The sequence below is a fragment of the Gorilla gorilla genome, chromosome X, assembly GCF_029281585.2.
Source record: "Gorilla gorilla gorilla isolate KB3781 chromosome X, NHGRI_mGorGor1-v2.1_pri, whole genome shotgun sequence".
In the NCBI taxonomy this organism is placed as follows: domain Eukaryota; kingdom Metazoa; phylum Chordata; class Mammalia; order Primates; family Hominidae; genus Gorilla; species Gorilla gorilla.
In genome coordinates, this window is record NC_073247.2 from 22964988 (window position 1) to 22984032 (window position 19045).

At 39.9% G+C, this 19045-nt stretch overlaps 1 protein-coding gene across 6 annotated transcripts in view; it reads left to right on the plus strand.

Moving 5' to 3' along the window:
- Positions 1-19045, plus strand: part of FRMPD4 (FERM and PDZ domain containing 4) — a 602496-nt gene that overhangs the window by 367487 nt on the left and 215964 nt on the right. For all 6 annotated transcript variants that reach the window (XM_055376894.2, XM_055376892.2, XM_031006115.3 and 3 more), the window contains one exon: positions 4096-4212. In XM_055376894.2, the coding sequence (XP_055232869.1) occupies positions 4096-4212 (117 nt within the window). The remainder of the gene's footprint in view (positions 1-4095; positions 4213-19045) is intronic.

Sequence of the window (19045 nt, forward strand, 5' to 3'; positions counted from 1 at the left end):
GGTGGCTCCTGAAAGCCTGCCTTCTCCTAGGGCGAGCTGGCCATCGAGATTTTGTCCAGGACTTAGAGGCATGAACGCAGGAGGAAACCATGGGTTACTTCCACTAATGGTTGCAATACAAATCGTTCCACAACTTTGTCTGCACCATTCATAGCTGCTCTCATTTCCTATCAAGTATGAAGACATTTTTTGTCCAGGAAGGTTTCAATCTGTTGCAAACAATAGATGGGTAAAGCACAAAGTTACAAACCAGTTCAGTCAGTCGCTGGGAGTTTCTGAAGTGACTTAAATAGCCCTGCCAATGTAGGTCGCTATTTTTAAGGCTGAGCTAAGCGTTTGAAAGTGGTTCACACAGCCATGCTCTCAGATAGAAGTCACAGGACATCAGAATTGCAAGAACTCTCAAGGCCTTGCCTGAGCCCGGTGGAAATGGACACTGTGCACCCAGGATCACACAGCTGGGATTTCTGGTAAAAAACTTTCTGATGTTTCCTTCTGCCTTGAGAATGGCTGAACTCATCACCTTCTGACATTCTGGGAAGGTGTGACTGCTTGGTTAAGACCCTTCTTGCCCTGCTCTTGCCAGAATGGAGAAGAATAGATGACCAAGCCTTTCACTGTCTTTCTGTTCTGAGGATGGATTAAAGCCATTCATACTTGCAAAACCACCCAAAGTCCTATATTATAGTTATTTAGCAAAGACTTTATAGCACATACTGAGTGCTTTACAAAATTCACTTAGTATTCTCCCAATGGGTCCTATTGTCATCATTTTACCAAGGAGTAACTGGAACTGAGGGGGTTAGGGAGATGAAGTAACTTGTTCAAGGTCGTGGAAAATAAACGGCAGAGCCTGGATTGAAGAGAGTCTGGTTCTAACCCAGTGTTTCTCAAACTTGAGTGGGCATCAGCATTGTGTGGAAGCTTGTTAAACACAGATTGCTGGGTCACCCCCATCACCCCAGAGTTTTGGATTCAGTAGGTCTTGGGTGGTGCCCCAAAATTTACATCTCAAATTCCCAGGTGATGCCGCTATTGCTGCTCCTGGGACTATGCTTCTCAAACTCTCTGCTCCAGCATATCTGCTCTTGATCACCACACCCTTCCTCTCCTACCTTGTCAGCTAAAAATAAAAAATAAAAATAATAATAAAAAAAGGTAGAGTTACGTGGAGCAGTGGGTCGCCACTTTGGCTGACCTGGGTAGTATAAAATACCAATGCCTAGGCCCTATCCCCAGATATTCGGACTCAGTGGCTTGGCTTTGGTTCCAGGCATCTGTAGTTTACAAGTTCCTCCATGGGGGATTCCAACGTGCAGTAAGGCATCACACTGGAAACCACTGATTTGGGTGATGCCTCACAAACTTTCCAGGGTATATAAATTCCATAGGGATCTCAAGAAAATGAAGATTCTGCATTTCTAACAAACCACAAGGTAGTACCCATGCTACCAGATCTCAGCCTAAGCTTGGGGTAGCAAGAACTAGTATTTCCCAAACCCCATGGTTACCAGTTAAAAAATACAGACTGCCTACTTCAATTTAAATTTTCAATAAATAATAACATTACTTTTTGGTATAAGTATATCCTATATATTACAATAAAATTATACTAACATTTATACTAAAAATTATTCGTTGTTTATTTGAAATTCAATTTAAGTGGATATTTTTGTTTGGCTTTGCTTTTTGGCTAAATCTGGCAACCCTACCTGAAGACAAGAATCATCTGAATTACTTGTTTCAATGCATTCACACCTACTCATGGATTTCTTGTTCTAATGCAGACCTACTGAATCATAATCATCATTTCTGGGACCTGGTAATCTGTATATTTAACAAGTGCTGCCAGGTGCTTCTTTTCAGCTCAATTTGGGAAGTACATAAAACCCTGGATTATGACTGCTTGAAATCCTCATACTGGCCGTTGTCAGGGCTGGACTTGTAGTCATCACACTGCATAGGAGCCGGAGCCAAATCCCTCTGCAATTACGACCTGTGTCGTTGACTTTTCTCAAGGTTGTTATAGATAAATACTTACAAAGGGTGTTTTTTTTTTCTTCTTGCACTTTTAATTTTCTAAATCATACTAAGGCCTTTCAGATCCATGTATTTTTTTTGTCAACACATTAACAGACATGTAGCCATGTTTGATCTTAATTATTCAATTATTTGTTTTGTATCAGGGGATACTCCTTGAGCTAGATTCAGTTGATTTGCATTTGTAGAGTTTTCCAGTATTGGCACTTCATTTGGTATTTTATGACAAGAGGCTTTATTTGAAAACATCTTGCTAAATGGTTGTTAGCTGCTTCCTGAACATACTGTACAGGAAAATGTAGTTTATAATAAAATTCAGGCTTCCTCCAACTCGTTATTATAATGCTATATTTTACATGTAAATTATATTAGGAAGCCTGTGTCTTTCCTTTAGTGATTAAGATTTCATGGAGGGGAAGAAGAATGGAAAGGAAAGGAAAAGGAAAAGGAAAGGAAAGGAAAGACAGTTTATTTGTTTTTAATAAGTTAGCCTCCTCTGGGGAAGATAAACTTTCTGATACTGTACATAATTGAGTAACCCAGAATAAATTGTTGCATTCTCTACATAGGCCTCCTTTCACTCACAAGGATATTCTTTGTGCCATTTCTAACTGTACTATTACTTTTGGAAACATTTTTAATAGAATAGACTGTGTTCATACCTGTAAGTACTTGTTTTCTTGATACCACCTTAGAAAGCATTCAAATGCATTCTCTACTAGTGTAGAGAAATTGGTGGGGTTTTTTGGTTCTGCGTGTGTTTTTTGTTGTTGTTGTTGTTTTAATAGTACCTCAGGGTAGCAAATTCATGTGTTCTCTCACTGCAGGGAAGCAGCACATTTAAAAAAAAAAAAAACCACCAGAGGAAATTGCCACTGCTGACTTTTGTGCAAAGAAGAGGAACAAAATGCTTGCCATGTCTTTTAGTAGTCAATGGGGCACAAATAATCCTATGGTGGCATTCTACATTTACCAGACCAGTATTAAATTTGTGAACACTTTTTTTCCAACGGAAAAACTGTTCCTACATCCTTTAAGAAGGCTGTAGGCAAATGGAAAGGAAGTTAAGAAAAAGGAATGGAGGTGGTGAAAATTATGCAAAATAGTTCATCTGCAGAAAACATGCAGGAAATGGGCTTGTTTCACTTGAGAGGTGTTGGAAGGGCTGGGCTGGGGAGGGATGAGTTGCCCAGTATCCTCGGGAATTAAAAGTCTGAAAGGCCGAGACCCCTGCTTTGGATGTTTGCTGCAGAAGAGCCACCACATGAGGTTGTTCAGGGTGCACCTAGTGCGAGAGTGCCCAGCTGTGTTAGCCCCTGCCACGCTCACTAGCCTGGGTGGGCACCAGGCTGGGGGAAGGGTGCCTGCTCTGCGGTCATCTGACTGCAGGGGGTGCTGTTTCCTCTTTGCAAAGGGCTCACGGGTAGCTGAGACTGTGAGTCCCCGAAAGCATCATCACTGCTCCCTGCCACCAGCTTCGGTGGTGCCAGCCTGGGATTTGGAACCACCCAAAGGCTTTTACAGGCTATGCAGTGAGTAACTTCATCTGAAGTGAAAGGACCAAGTGATGAGGGATGTTGAGCCATCCTAAAATAGCATCATTTACTTCCTTCCGAAGTATGGTTAAGGTCTGAGGAAGTCTTGGGCATACATGAGGGCAAGGAGGAATTTCTGCAGGTCCTGGGCTGAGGAGGCTTAGCCAGGATTCAGTGATGCTTCAGAAACTGGGCTCAGGCCTCTGGTTACAGACTGTGACTACAAGGCTGCCCATGGCTACTGCTTGTCACATGGAGTTACTTCCTCTTTCTTCTTGATCTTGGAAAGGCAGGCACCTAGAAAATTCTGCAGAACCTACCCTTTCATTTTGCTGCTGAATTGAATTGAAGTTGTAAACTAGAAATTGTAAAAGATAATGTGTCGATTTTTGTTGCAACGTAAATTGGGGGTTTGCCCAATCTAAGAGGAGCAAGTCACATTCTCCTTCCAGAGTTTGTCTCAGAAGGAATGTTCAGGAGTCAGGTGTAATGACGCTTTTTTTTTTTTTTTCTTTTCCAGCCACAGGACGAAGTCTTCAGGCTGGCCGCCTCCCTCAGGAACCTGGGGCTTGAGCCAGGTGCCGCCCTATGGATGGGAGATGACGGCAAACCGAGATGGGCGAGACTACTTCATCAAGTAGGTTAAACAGATGGCATGAACAATAGAATCCTCGGCCAATGGACTTCTTTATCTTTGTTTATGAGAATGAACATACTTAAATTAGGCACTCATAGGCATTTGGAGGCCATTACTAAAGCAGCTGGATCTCTTAAGCCAGCTGCTTATATTTCTATATATTTCTATATTTATTTCTATACATTTATATTTCTATATATTGTGATGTTGGGTTGCTTCATTCTTCGACAGGCACCATCTTCGAATGACAAGTCACTGTGTAGCATGGTAAGCCTGGCTCAGAGCAAAAGTTTCCACCGTTAAATATTAGGCCAAGTTGTATTCATTGTCTGAGATTAACAACCGAAGTTGGACATGCAAGAATTTCATTTACAAGGTTTTCTAGGAGTGGTCAAGACAGGAATGCTACTTTCTCATCTGTAATTTTTTAAAAATCAGCTAAAAGGATTATGTACATTATCTGTTTTATTGTAAATTTCTCACACTAACATTGGCTTAGGTTTTGGATTTTTGTGGTGCTCTGGTTTTTTGTTAATTGTGGTATAGAGAGAGAGAGAAAAAGAAAGATAACATGAAATTTACCATTTCAACCAGTTTTAGGTGTACAATTCAGTGGCATTAAGTACATCCACAATGTTGTGCAATCATTCGCTACTATCCATTTCCAGAACTTTTTCATGATACCTGAAAGAATCTTTGTACCCATTAAACAATAATTGCCAGTTCCTCCCTCCCCTTACCCCCTGGTGACATCTATTCTACTTTCTGTCTCCATAAGTTTATCTGCTCTAGGGACCTCATACAAGTGAAATTTATATATTATCTGTCCTTTTGTCACTGACTTCTTTCACTTAGCATAACGTTTTCAGGCTCATCTATGCTGTAGCACATGTCAGAAGTTTTTCCTTTTCTTATTTTTCCTTTTTAATGTTCCCTTGTGTGGATAGACCACATTTTGTTTATTCATTCATCTGTTAATGGACATTTGGGTTGTTTCCACCTTTTGTCTATTGTTACTGGTATTGTTATGAACATCAGTGTACAAGCATCAATTTGAGTCCCTGCTTTCACTTCTTCTAGACACATACCTAGGCGTGGAGTTGCTGAAACATATGGAATTGTTGGGTCAAAATTAAAGGCTGTGTTTAACTTTTTGAGGAACCACCAAACTGTTTTCTGGAGTGGCTGCAGAGTGTTTTGTTTTGTTTTTTTGTTTGTTTGTTTGTTTGTTTGCAGTTTTGTGAAAAGAGCATTTATATTTCTCAAAATGGCAAGGGTCCATACTGCCCTTTTTCTCCAACCTGAGCAAAATATCCTTAATTATAAGAAATTCATGAAACAGATTTGAAATCAGGAAGCGTGGTTGGTTCTATCCTGATTATAATAGAGCAGAAATTGGAGGCCAGAAAAAAAAATTATTTCACAACCACATGCTACATTCTTTGTTCCAGCCAAGTTGATTATGGACTGATTAGCCAAACACCGGATCACCGTGAGGTGAGGGGTCATTTTTATAAAAAATATCTGCCAAGATTGTTTCTAGGGGATTTGGTCTTTTGTACCAACCCCCGCGCACCACCACATACAAGTGAGGATTGTTGGAAAGTAGCAACAAGGACAACACATGTGAGTGTTGTGGACAGCTTCTCAGTCTCTGAAGCCCAAATCTCTCTCCTTCCCTAGAATTGCTGCACGGGGGACAGGACTCCCACCCCTTCAGAGCAGTTTCTTTCTGACGTACTTAACTCCTGGGTCCATCCCAGGAAGATCCAGTATGCCCTTGAACATGACTGGAAAGTGGCCCCCTGGCTTTCCAAGGCTTTCCTAACGATATGCTCACAGAGATACTATCATAGAAATGGCAGTGGGAGCAGGGCCTCCCAGAAACCTCAAAGATTAGAAGAAAGGCCAATAGTTTGGCTCAAACCCCAGATTTTGAATTCATAATTTCATACCGTTTGTCCAAGTCCCTTAGGCTGCTAGGAAGACAGTATTTTTTAATATTATATTGTACCATCTATTTTGTAACATGGCTATGACTGTGTGCAATTGGCTCAGTTAAAGTGACCTAGATGCTTTGACTCAAAACAATAAAAATTTTGGGCTGAAGAAATATAGTTTTTAAAAGATATGAATGATGGGTTTATGAAGGTATGCATCAGACTTCTCTGATTAAAACAGGTGTTTCTTTTCCCCTGGTTGGATTTGGGTTCCCATACATTCCAGGTCATTCGATCAATAGGTGGAAACCCAGACTGAGGCCAACTGGTTAGAGGTTCTGGGAACGTCAGCTAGCTCTGCCTTCATGCATTACCATTAGCATCACTGACATTTTTAAGAGCCAGACTGGGTGTCAGTTTAACATTTACACTGGCCTAATGCCCACTGTTAAAACATAAGAGCAAATCAGCAGCTTAATAGAGAAACCTGCACTGATTACTAAATGGCAAGTTTTAAAACCAAAGTCACCAGTGTTATTTTTCCAAATCCATGTGGTTTCATTTTACTTGAAAAGTAAGTTTCTACAGTCCTCTCAGAGAAAGTTTTAAGATGTCAAGAACAGTATTTCTTCGAAAAGTGTTTGTTCTTTATCACTAATGAGTTTTATAAATAATGACAATCATTCTTTTTCTTTCCTTGTTTTTTTTTTTTTTACGTACTAGGTAATGTTTATTACAAAGAGGTATTCTAATTATCAGAGTTCTCGGGAGCCCAGGTTTGCAGTGTGGAATATTTCTGTACTCATTAGTTTTAGAAGTTAAAGATACAATTTGAAAATTAATCTATGGTTAATAATTAGCACCTTTGCATTGAATTTTTCACTCTCTTGCATATTTTTTGAAAGAGAAATTTAGATGTTTTCTTTTTTTTATCTCATCTTAGGATGTAAATAACCCCCATCAGACAATTGTTTTTGATGGAGGTACAAGTATTCCAAGTGACAGACAAAGCTATGGGAGGAAGTTGGCTTTTATGTGTTCAAAGTTAGAGTCTAACAACTAAATAATGAGATAATTCTAACATAATGAGTCTTTCAGAACATGGCCCAGGAGAGTTCAAAATGTGCTCAAGTTTCATCTTCCCTCTTCCATACCCAATTATTTAGGGTAGGGCTGGGTAACCTGTTATCTATAGAGTTACTGATTCACGGGGTTAAATGAAGGATGCAATAAACACATGCTAATATATTTTTTTTTTTTTTTTTTTTTGAGACGGAGTCTCGCTCTGTCGCCCAGGCTGGAGTGCAGTGGCGCGATCTCGGCTCACTGCAAGCTCCGCCTCCCGGGTTCACGCCATTCTCCTGCCTCAGCCTCCCGCGTAGCTGGGACTACAGGCGCCCGCCACCACGCCCGGCTAATTTTTTTTTGTATTTTTTTTAGTAGAGACGGGGTTTCACTGTGTTAGCCAGGATGGTCTCGATCTCCTGACCTCGTGATCCGCCCGCCTCGGCCTCGCAAAGTGCTGGGATTACAGGCGTGAGCCACCGCGCCCGGCGCTAATATATGTTTTTATAATACCGTATAGGCTGCAAACTAATGGTTCTCAACCTTGGCCACACATTGGAATAGACTGAGGATCAGTAAAAAATCCTGATGCCTGGGTCTGGGATTGAGCCTGGAAATAGTGAGTTTCAGGAGCTCCCCAGGTAATTCTAATGAACAGCTATGGTTGCTGCTGTAAAGCACTTGTCAACACATGATCTCATTTATTTGGCTTGAACACAGAAATGATTAACTCCATTTTTCTGGATGGTAAAACTGAGACTCAGCCTATGAGAAGGAACAACTTTTGTTGATATTTTTGGAGAAATATGAAATGCAGTTTTAAGGAACAGAAAACATTGTTTAAGAAATATGATAGATGCAAATTTAAAATTTCTCAGTTCCTTACTATTACCAGTTAAGAGAGAGCAGAGCAGGGGAAGGGAGGAAGACAGATGGAAAGAAAGAAACTACAAGGAAAAGGAAAGAGTCATTGGAGAGGGAGTCCCAATGAGAAATGGATAAAAGAGGGAGAGATGAAGAGAAAGAGAAATGAAGAGAAACAGAGAAAGTGAGATACTCTAAGGTGATTGTTACAATAACAGCATCAATTAATAATAACTTTAGATGTAGGTATAGATGGAGAGGGATGTAGATATATTATAGATCCAATCATAGATACAGATATAGAAATAGATATAGATGTGGACATACATATAGAGGATAGAGAATATAGACATTGACGTAAGTATTAATACAGAGATAGATGGGTATAGATATATAGATGGATATAGACTACAGGTATAGATGATAGAGCTATAGATATGGATATGGGTATAGATGATTAGATACAGATATAGACTATAGATGAGTGACTATACAATCACATTCACCCAGGAGAGTCCTGGTTTATGGGTATCATTCTGAAGTAATTACAGACAGCACCTCCTTTTGCTCTCAAAGTGTTCTGGTTTGGATAACACAAGATAAGGTATTTTAAAAATACATGTTTAAAAGTCAGAGAATGAGGAACACCATTTTTTAGTTAAATTGGGTAAAAATATGCTTGTTTGACTGCGAAGGTAGGGAGAGTTAATGCAAAGTAACATGATTCATAAATCTGGAACTTTGGTTTTGTAAATTACAGGAAAAAATTAAAACATGAGCAAAATAAATATTAAAATACTAGCTGGCAAAATAGATTATTATGATGAGCCAAGTTAGAGTCTGGGGATAGAGATGGGGGTTGGAGAGGAGACTGGAGGGTCAGTTCCGAAGCACATGGCCTGATTTTTCAAGTTATAAATTTAAGAGGCTTTTTCTTGTTGGCCTGCTGGCTTCCTGGCCACCTTCATCCTATGTACACAAAAAGCAGCCCTGTATGAGGATTGGACAAGATATGCTGTTCTATTATTCTACCAGCAATTCCCACAGTGGGCAATTAAACTGAGTTACTATCTCCTTAATGCAGAATAATTCAACTCTGAATCCTGAAGAGTAGAGATTAGTAATGAGATGTGGAAACTTCCACTTTGTTCTGCAGTATGGGCTTGGCTCAACTTGGGAGTAGTTTAGTCATTCCCATCTGCCAATCTATTCCATGGTCAATGTGAAATGTATTTTTGGCTTATCTATCTATAGAAAATAATAATCTGAATAAATACAAGTAATTTGTATGCCCTTTCTTATCAACCACAGCAGAAGACAGTCAAGTCAACATGATAGGATTCTGTCATCATGGAAATTAGAAATAGAAAAGCCTTACCTCATTCTTCTGTGTGAGCCCCAAAGTATTTACCCGGTCTAACAGGTTATCTTCAGATGTTATTTGGTAGTTCTAGGGCTATTCTTTGGATATTTTTTTCTTGATTTTTACTACAAGATTTCATGAGACTTTTACTGTTATTCTGTGGAGTCCCTTTATCTGTTACTCTGTGGTGAATTCCCTTAAACTTTTTCTTCTCTAAAAATTTTTTTAATTGTCAAGAAGAGTTAAGGTGTAAAGTTGGGATGTGGATATTGTGGTTGTGCCCATCATCCGCTGTGATATTTTTATATTTGGAGCAGACACCAATTTCTTACTTTATCAAGCCTACGTTTTAATACACACCCAACAAAGGACAAGTTGATCTGAGAGATTACACAAGTTGTTATCTTTTGTTTCTGCTAATAAAATGCTGCAGGTCTTTGTGGAAATTAACAGTTGTGCCCATGAAGGAAATAAGAGAAATCTCTTGGTGATAGGTTACTCTGTTATTCTGTGAGGTGTATAAGCATCCAAAGAGTTAATAACTAGCAATATGTTAGAAAACAGGCAGTTTGCCTCATTTTTTGTGGGTGTTTTTGATGAACAATTCTTAAATATGTTGCTTTTGAGTACGCATGATGGGTTCTGCATAAAAAGCAAATACTTGCCTCATGGCAAGAGCAAATGTCATTTGGTTCAATGAGTTCCTAGATCCCAAGCATCCAGTCAAGGGGAGGAAAGTATATTGTAATTTTGGAATGGGGGGAACGAAGTCAATATGATAGTATCATTACATGAAATGAAAGGTAATTATGCCCTGTCAATACAAAAGCTTCCCAGGCTGAACATTAGGAGCTGTTTATTCCCTTCATTGGAGCAGATTTGTTTTCTTTTGAATCTGACAAAGCACCTATCTGCTGAGTTAATAATCACTGCTCCCAGCTGGAAGGTAAGTTTGCAGAGTTGATGGAAGGGCTTTTAACAGGAAAGCTCTGAAATGACTCTATCATTCCAGATCTAATTTGGCATATGGCACAAAGAGCTGTGCTAGGCAAACTTCTCCTGTTTCAGAGGCTGTTTCATTTTCCCTATGTTTCTTCTTGAATGTTTCTTCTTGAAACTTTGCTGGCTTACTTAATCTGGCCTTCACTCTAGGACAAATCCCTGAGTTGCTCTCCTTATTTGTCCAGCAGGCCAGAGTATCTGGAGGGATTGTAATTATCTAAAGTTCCTTGGGCCACTTGACTACAACAGAGTTGGGGCATGTACATTCAAGCCAAGCTGTGGACAGCAGGTTAGCTAGTGCACTGGGTCACCTCTTTCTTCTCCTATGCTGTATATAGCCCCTAGGGATGTACAGGAGGTGGGTCACAAAGTCCATTCAGTATCACAGGGATGGCCAACCTGTGCAAAGGAGAAGCACCTGGAGGACCAGGTTTCCATCACAGCCTGTAATTGAAATACTAGCTTGGGGCTGCCTGCCACCCTTGATTTTTTTGAGTGGCCTCTGGACCTCTTCTTTCTAGATTGAGCCAACCCTTGCAGAGAGCAATTTTGATGTTATTGCCTAAGGCTGGGGCACAGGCAGAAATTCTGGCCTGTGCCAAATGCCACGTGGGGGTGTGGGTGTTGCTGCCAAGTAAATTGGCTGAGCTTAAGAGGACATGGAATCACCTTGGAGGCAGGTGTCTTTTCAGTATTGTCTGCACTCCAGCATAAAAGAAGGAGAGCAGGGCCAGGAGCGGTGTCTCACACCTGTAATCCCAGCACTTTGGGAGGCCGAGGTGGGCGGATCACCTGAGGTCAGGGGTTGGAGACCAGCCTGACCAACATGGAGAAACCCTGTCTCTACCAAAAATACAAAATTAGCCAGGCATGGTGGCACATGCCTTTAATCCCAGCTACTTGGGAGGCTGAGGCAGGAGAATCGCTTGAACCTGGGAGGCAGAGGTTGCGGTGAGCCAAGATCGTGCCATTGCACTCCAGCCTGGGCAACAAGAGCAAAACTCCATCTGGAAAAAAAAAAAAAAAAAAAAGGGAGAGCAACTGAGACGGGAGGGCTGGTGACAGAAGTGCCATACTGTGGTCCACCAAAAGGTGGGAAACTGCAGTTCCGGCCAAGCCCTTATCCTGTAGTTCCTCTCAAAGCTTGAATAAAAGCCTTGTTATCAATGGCTAATTTCTGGTGAAGAGCTCCTTCAATTGCAAGGATGATAAGAGATCACACTACTCTTGGAGCCAGTGAACACTCAGATCAATCTGAGTCACGAGTAGCCATGTCACATATTTGCTGCACGGAGCATGCCATCCGGCTGCTCCATAAACACAGGTTTGGCATTAGGTGTTCAGGTTGGGAAGGCTGGGAGAAACTCAAAAATGCTTTTTGATCTTAAAGGGTGCCGCTGAGCACATGGGGCTGGCTCCATGATCTTTAGGACCTGTTGCAAAATGAAAATGCAGGCCCCTTGTTCAAAAAGCAGGATAAAAGTGCTGGAAAAGGTATGAAAATGTAAAGCTTTTCCCCTTCTTCTGTGGTCTGTCAACATGTCATAGAGTTTTTTATTTCCTATTTAATGACTTTTTTTTTTAAGACAAAGTCTCTCTCTGTCGCCAGGCTGGACTGCAATGACACGATCTCGGCTCACTGCAACCTCCGAGTCCTGGGTTGAAGAGATTCTCCCGCCTCAGACTCCTGAGTAGCTGGGATTACAGGTGCACGCCACCACGCCCAGCTAATTTTTGTATTTTTAGTAGAGATGGGGTTTCACCATGTTGGCCAGGATGGTCTCGATCTCTTGACCTCATGATCTGCCTGCCTCAGCCTCCCAAAATGCTGGGATTACAGGCGTGAGCCACTGTACCCGGCCTATTTAATGACAATTCATAATAAGACACATGAAAATTTTAAATTATTAGCAGGAATTTTACTGATCATCCTTGTATGATGAAAGTTTCAGATGAAAATATAAGAGCATTAACTTGTCTGAAGAATCACTGAAATGATACAATTTGTATTTCATAGCTTATACATGCATATGTCTTTCATTCTAATCAGAACAGTAGAAATGCTGCACACAACTAACTCAATTGTTTTGATTGTACTTCTTAATATGAGCACATCCTACTAACACTCCCTCCCTTTGGCTCGCTGGTGAGTAAGGGAGAACTGAAAGGAAAAGAACAGTGGGCTGCCCTATCTTTCCCTTTCCTTCTGTCATCATTTTCAGTGTAAGTGGTTGGCTAATACAGGGAAGTAACACAAGTAAGAAAGGATAAGGCAGGGTTCCTTGGTCATTCATGTTTCTTAGAAGGTCATGTCTGTTAACAACTCATTAGCCTTTCACCATCACCTCCGAACCTCACCTCTTGACTCTTTTTAAAAAATCATTTCTCACATGGCCTTCTCAATAAAGGCTTAGCAAAGAGGAATGATTGCTTTTAGCTGTTGACTCCCTCAGAAAGCAATCCCCATGCCCTGTCAAGGATAGGTTTTCTCATAAAAAGATAAATACTTTTCTTCCCCCACCCCAAGGTAATCCTCTAAGCCAGGTCAGCAAACCTTTTCTGTAAATGGTCACATAGTAAATATTTTAGGCTTTGGAGGCCATGTGGTCTCTGTTGTGACTCAACAGTGCAAGTCTGCCATGGTAGTGTTAAAGCAGTCATAGGAAACATGTAAATAAATGGACATGGTTGTGTTCCAATAAAACTTTATTTACAAAAACAGACTGGGGGCCGGATGTGACCCATGAGCTATATAGTACTTTGCCAATCCCTACTCTAAAACATCATCCATTTGAGTCCATTCTTATATTTTTCATTCACTAATTGATAAATTTTCAAAACCCTCCCATGAAATGAGGAGCTGACACATGTTTTATGTTTGAAAGAAACTAGGGCAGAGATTAGTAAAATGACTTTTCTGAGGTTGCAGGGAGCTAAAAATGGACCTCAGAGCCCCAGTTTGTCCTACTTGTTGCCAGAAAGCTCTATGATGTGTCTTCTGTCAGCATGCAGTTCTTGCATAGCTCTGACACCTATGACCTACCTTAAAGGTTGTTCTAGGAACAATGTCAAAATTCACCAGAGAAGTACAACTTTTAATATGAAAATGCCATGACTCCTCCCTTCCTTTTGGTGGGTGTTCACAGGGAGGAGGTCTGCTAATCAATCACAGGGTTTGCATCTGCTCTCCCACTCTAACCAGCACCTTTGTGGGAGGGGTACAGAGGACAGGAAATGATAGCAGGGGGCAGCCCAGTCACAATGGAATGCTGAATACACGTGCAAATAATTATTAGGAAGGTGAAAATTACATAGCAATTTGCTCTTACTAATGGTCGACAGAAAAACAGCCCCATTGTACTTTCAAAAAGTTAATTGTCCATAGTGTTTTGGAAAAATGTTGCTTATTATCACTGTGGAATTTTATAAGACTGCTATGTAAATGTCCTTAACTCATTTTTGGTGATATTCTGTTCTAGATTGTTCTCTCAGCTTCTCCTTTCTCTCACCATTCTCCTTTTGCTCCAAGCTCATGAGAGGTTCCTCAGGTGGTTCTTTTTTTTTTTTTAAGCTCAACATTTAAACTTCAGTTTCCCACATTATCAAGCCCGCATTCCTACATAAAACCCCCAAAAGGGTAAAGGATTAATAAGTTGAATATGTTGGTACCGTTTGGTTTTGGTCCAGAAATTACTGGAGACTCATGGCTATTCTACAGGAGATAAAGGAGACCAACAAAAATCAGTTTGCACGGCCTAGAATATTGTCTGGGAAATAGTATGCAGTTAATAAGTATTTGTTGAATAGATGTTTAGATGTATGTTTGTATCAGTAGATGGGTGGATGAATGGATGGATGGATGAATGAGCCTGTTTCTGAAGCCTTATATTCAGTGGGCCATAAGGGAAAATGCTGATACACAAATCAGTGAGTATCTCTTCTTAAATTACTGATGTAGAAATGTCACTAGAAGAATTTAGGCATTAGCCAGGTGTGGTGGCTCACGCTTGTAATCCCAGCACTTTGGGAGGCCGAGGTGGGCAGATCATGAGGTCAGGGATTTGAGACCAGCCTGACCAATATGGTGAAACCCCATCTCTACTAAAAATACAAAAATTAGCCAGGCATGGTGGTGCATGCCTATAATCCCAGCTACTCAGGAGGCCGAGGCAAGAGAATCACTTCAACCCAGGAGGCAGAGATTGCAGTGAGCTGAGATCGCACCATTGCACTTCAGCCTGAGTGACAGAGTAAGACTCTGTCTCAAAAAAAAAACAAACAAACAAACAAACAAAAAAGAAAAACAAAATAATTTAGGCATTTGGTGGGATACACCTTACTCCTGCAAGAATGGCCATAATCAAAAAACCAAAAAATAGTAGATATTGATGTGGATGCAGTGAACAGGGAACATTTCTACACTGCTGGTGGGAATATAAGCTAGTACAACCACTATGGAAAACAGTATGGAGATTCCTTAAACAACTAAAAGTAGAACTACCATTTGATCCAGCAATCCCACTACTGGGTATCTACCCAGAGGAAAAGAAGTCATACGAAAAAGATACTTGCACATGCATGTTTACAGCAGCACAATTCGCAATTCCAAAAACACGGAACCAACCCAAATGCCCATCAATCAACAAGTGGATTAAGAAACTTTGGTGTATATATATATACGATGGAATACTAATCAGCCATAAAAAGGAATGAATTAATGGCATTCACAGCGACCTGGATGAGATTGGAGACTATTATTCTAAGTGAAGTAACTCAGGAATGGAAGACCAAACATCATATGTTCTCACTCATAAGTGGGAGCTAAGCTATGAGAATGTCAAGGCATAAAAATGACACAATGGACTTTGGGGACTCAGAGGAAAGAGTGGGAAGCAGGTGAGGAATAAAAGACTACAAATAGGGTACAATGTATACTGCTCGGGTGATGGGTGCACCAAAATCTCACAAATCACCACTAAAGAACTTACTCATGTAACTAAACACCACCTGTTCCCCAATAACCTATGGAAATAAAAAAAAATTATAAGAATTTAGGCATTTAGGTAAAGCCTATATTTTATAATAAGACACTAAACGTTTATCAAAACCTTGTCACCAATTCATAAGTTAGTGTGGCTGTTTATCAGAAATTCAAGATGCAATAAAATTATCTTTCTGGAAATAGTGTGGTTGCAGTGTATTTTAGCAACAAGTGGCATAGAATAATAAAGCACAGAAATAAGAGTAAAAAAACTTGGGGTAAAATCCCAGCTCTTTCAGTGTTAGCTCTGTGATGGTGGATTATCACTAGGACACTGTGGGCCTCACTTTTCTCATTATACAACAATGTGTTTGGACTAGAAATCTGTATGATCTGGGAATCCTGTGAGGTACAAGCAACAAAAAATTCTAAGTCAATTTGGCTTCAGTGATAAAAATAATTTGTTGGTTTATGTACCTAAAAAATAAATGATAAAACTGTTACAGCCAAAAGGAGTCTAAGGATACATGACAACTCAATGTAATATGCTATACTGGTTGGAATTTTGGAACAAATAAAGGACATTAGGTAAAACCTAAAGAAATCTGAATAAAATATGGACTTTAGTTAATAATAATGTATCAATATTGGTTCATAAATTGTGACAAATGTACCACACTAATGTAAGATGTTAACAATAGGGGAAACTGAGTGCCACATATACAGGAATGCTCTGTACTCTGTAATTTTTCTGCAAATCTAAAAGTGTTCTAAAATAATGTCAGACATAAGAAATACACAAAACAGGATAATGTCAGCAAGATGGCGGACTAGGAAGCTTCAGTTCCTCATTCTCCCACAGAGCCACAAAATTAACAACAAGTTATTGACCAGAATAACTTTGTGAGAATTCTAAAGACCAGTTGAAAAGTTACAGCACCTAGACCAATGTAAAACCAAGAAGGAATTCCAGCAAAAAAGAAAGGAAACTTTTAAAAAGTTTTGCATACCTGTTATCAATGCTTCTCTCCCTATCTGATTTAGCATAGTGCAACTAACAGGAAACCTCCCACCTTGGGAATCCTCTTTTAGGATGAAAACAAAAGAGCGGACCATGCATCTAGCAGCTGGGCTAGTCTGGAGGCTGCCTAAGGAACTGGTTCCTGAGTTACGTTACTCAGAGCACTGATGGGACTTGGTGAAGCACTGGTGGCCTTCTTTGGAAGCTGCTGAAAACAAGACATGATCCTCATGGCATGTTAAAGCTGCAGTTCCAAAGGCAGACACCAGCAGAATGTTCACAGGCTTCTAAGAAGAAACAGGAACAACAAGCTGCTTAGGAAATTGGAGATGTTTTAAAGCATAGACACAAACGCAGAGAAGACAGCATATCCTTAGAAAAAGTTTGGAGAGGTCCTAGAATCTATCACAGAGCTAATCCGTGAAGATTTTTCCCTGCACAAAGTCAGTCTGTAAAGACTAGGAGAGGTGGTTGTTTCTCAAATGCCCAAGTCTCAACAACAGCAGCGATGAATCCCAAGGCATACTAGGAGAGAGGAAAACCAGGCCCAATCAAAGTGCCAAAATAAAACTCCAGAAACTGACCCTAAAGAAACACAGATCAATTCTCCCTCACAAAGAATGTAAAGTTACTGTACTAAACATGCTCAATGAACTAAAATGGAACACAGATAAACAACTAAATAAATTCAGGAAAATGATGCATGAACAAAATAAGCATATCAACAAAGAGACACAAACTATAAAGAAGAACCAAACAAATTCTGGAAGTGAAAAATATAATGACAGAACAGAAAAAAATTCAAGAGGTTTCAACAGAAGACTGGATTTGACAGAAAAAAAAAAAACAAAACAAACTTAAAGACAGATTATTAGAAGTCATTATTAGAAGTAATCAAGTCAGAGGATTAAAAAGAAAAAAATAAAAGTGAAGAGAGCCTAAGACACTTACGGACACTGACAGGTAAACCATTATATGCATGATGGGAGTCCCAGAAGGAAAAGAGAGGGAGTAAGTGTTATTTGAACCAATAATGGCCAAAAACTTTTCAAGCTTGAGGAAAAAAAATGGGCATGCAAATTCAAGAAGCTCAAAGAACTACAACCAAGATAAATTCAAAAAGACCCACACGAAGATGCATTGTAATCAAATTGTCAAAAGTCAAAGACAAAGAATCTTGAAAGCAGCAAGAGAAAAGTAACTCATCACATACAAAACAGCTTCCATAAGGTTATCAGTGGAATTACCAATAGATAACTTACAGGCCAGAAGGAAGTGACAAAGAATACTGTATCCAGAAATTGCCACAGCCACCCAACCTTCAGCAGCCCCCACCCTCAACAGTCAGCAGCCATCAACACCAAGGCAAAATCTTCCGTTAGCAAAAAGATTATGATTTGCTGAAGGCTCAGACAATTGTTGCCACATTTTAGCAATGAAGTATTTTTAATTAAAGTGTGTACATTGTTTTTTAAGGCACAATGTTATTGCACATTCAATAGACTATAGTATGGTATGAACATATTTTTTAAATTCTGGGATACATGTGTAGGACATGCAGGTTTATTACACAGGTAAACATCTGCCATGGTAGTTTACTGCACCTATCAACCCATCACCTTGGTATTAAGCCCTACATGCATTAGCTATTTATCCTGACGCTCTCCCTCCCCCCACAACCCCCAACTACAGGCCCCAGTGTGTGTTGTTCCTCTCCGTGTCCATGTGTTCTCATTTTTCAGCTCCTGCTGGTAAGTGAGAACATGTGGTGTTTGGTTTTCTGTTCCTGCATTAGTTTGCTGAGGATAATGGCTTTGAGCTCCATCCATGTCCCTGCAAAGGACATGATCTCATTCCTTTTTATGGCTGCATAGTATTCTGTGGTGTATATGTACCACATTTTCTTTATCCAGTCTATCATTGATGGGCATTTAGATTGATTCCATGTCTTTTCTATTGTAAATATTGCTGCAGTGAACATATGTGTACATGTAACTTTATAATAGAATGATCTATATTCCTTTGGGTACATACCCAGTAATGGGATGGCTGAGTCAAACGGTATTTCTGGTTTTAAGTTTTTGACGAATTGCCCCACTGTCTTCCACAATGGTTGAAACTAATTTACATTACCACCAAAAGTGTGAAAACATTCCTATTTCTCCACAGCCTTGCCAGCATCTGTTGTTTCTAGACTTTTTAATAGTTAGCATTCTGACTGGCATGAGATGATATCTTATTGTGGTTTTGATTTGCATTTCTCTGATGATCAGTGATGTTGAGCTTTTCTTCATATATTTCTTGGCCACATAAATGTCTTCTGTTGAGAAGCGTCTGTTCATATCCTTTGCCCACTTTTTAATAGGGTTGTTTTTTCTTGTAAATTTGTTTGAATTCCTTGTAGATTCTGGATATGAGACCTTTGTCAGATGGATATACTGCAAAAATTTTCTCCCATTCTATATATTGTATGTTCACTCTGATGATAGTTTATTTTGCTGTGCAGAAGCTCTTTAGTTTAATTAGATCCTATTTGTCAATTTTTGTTTCTGTTGCAATTGATTTTGATGTTTTCATCATGAAATCTTTGCCTGTGC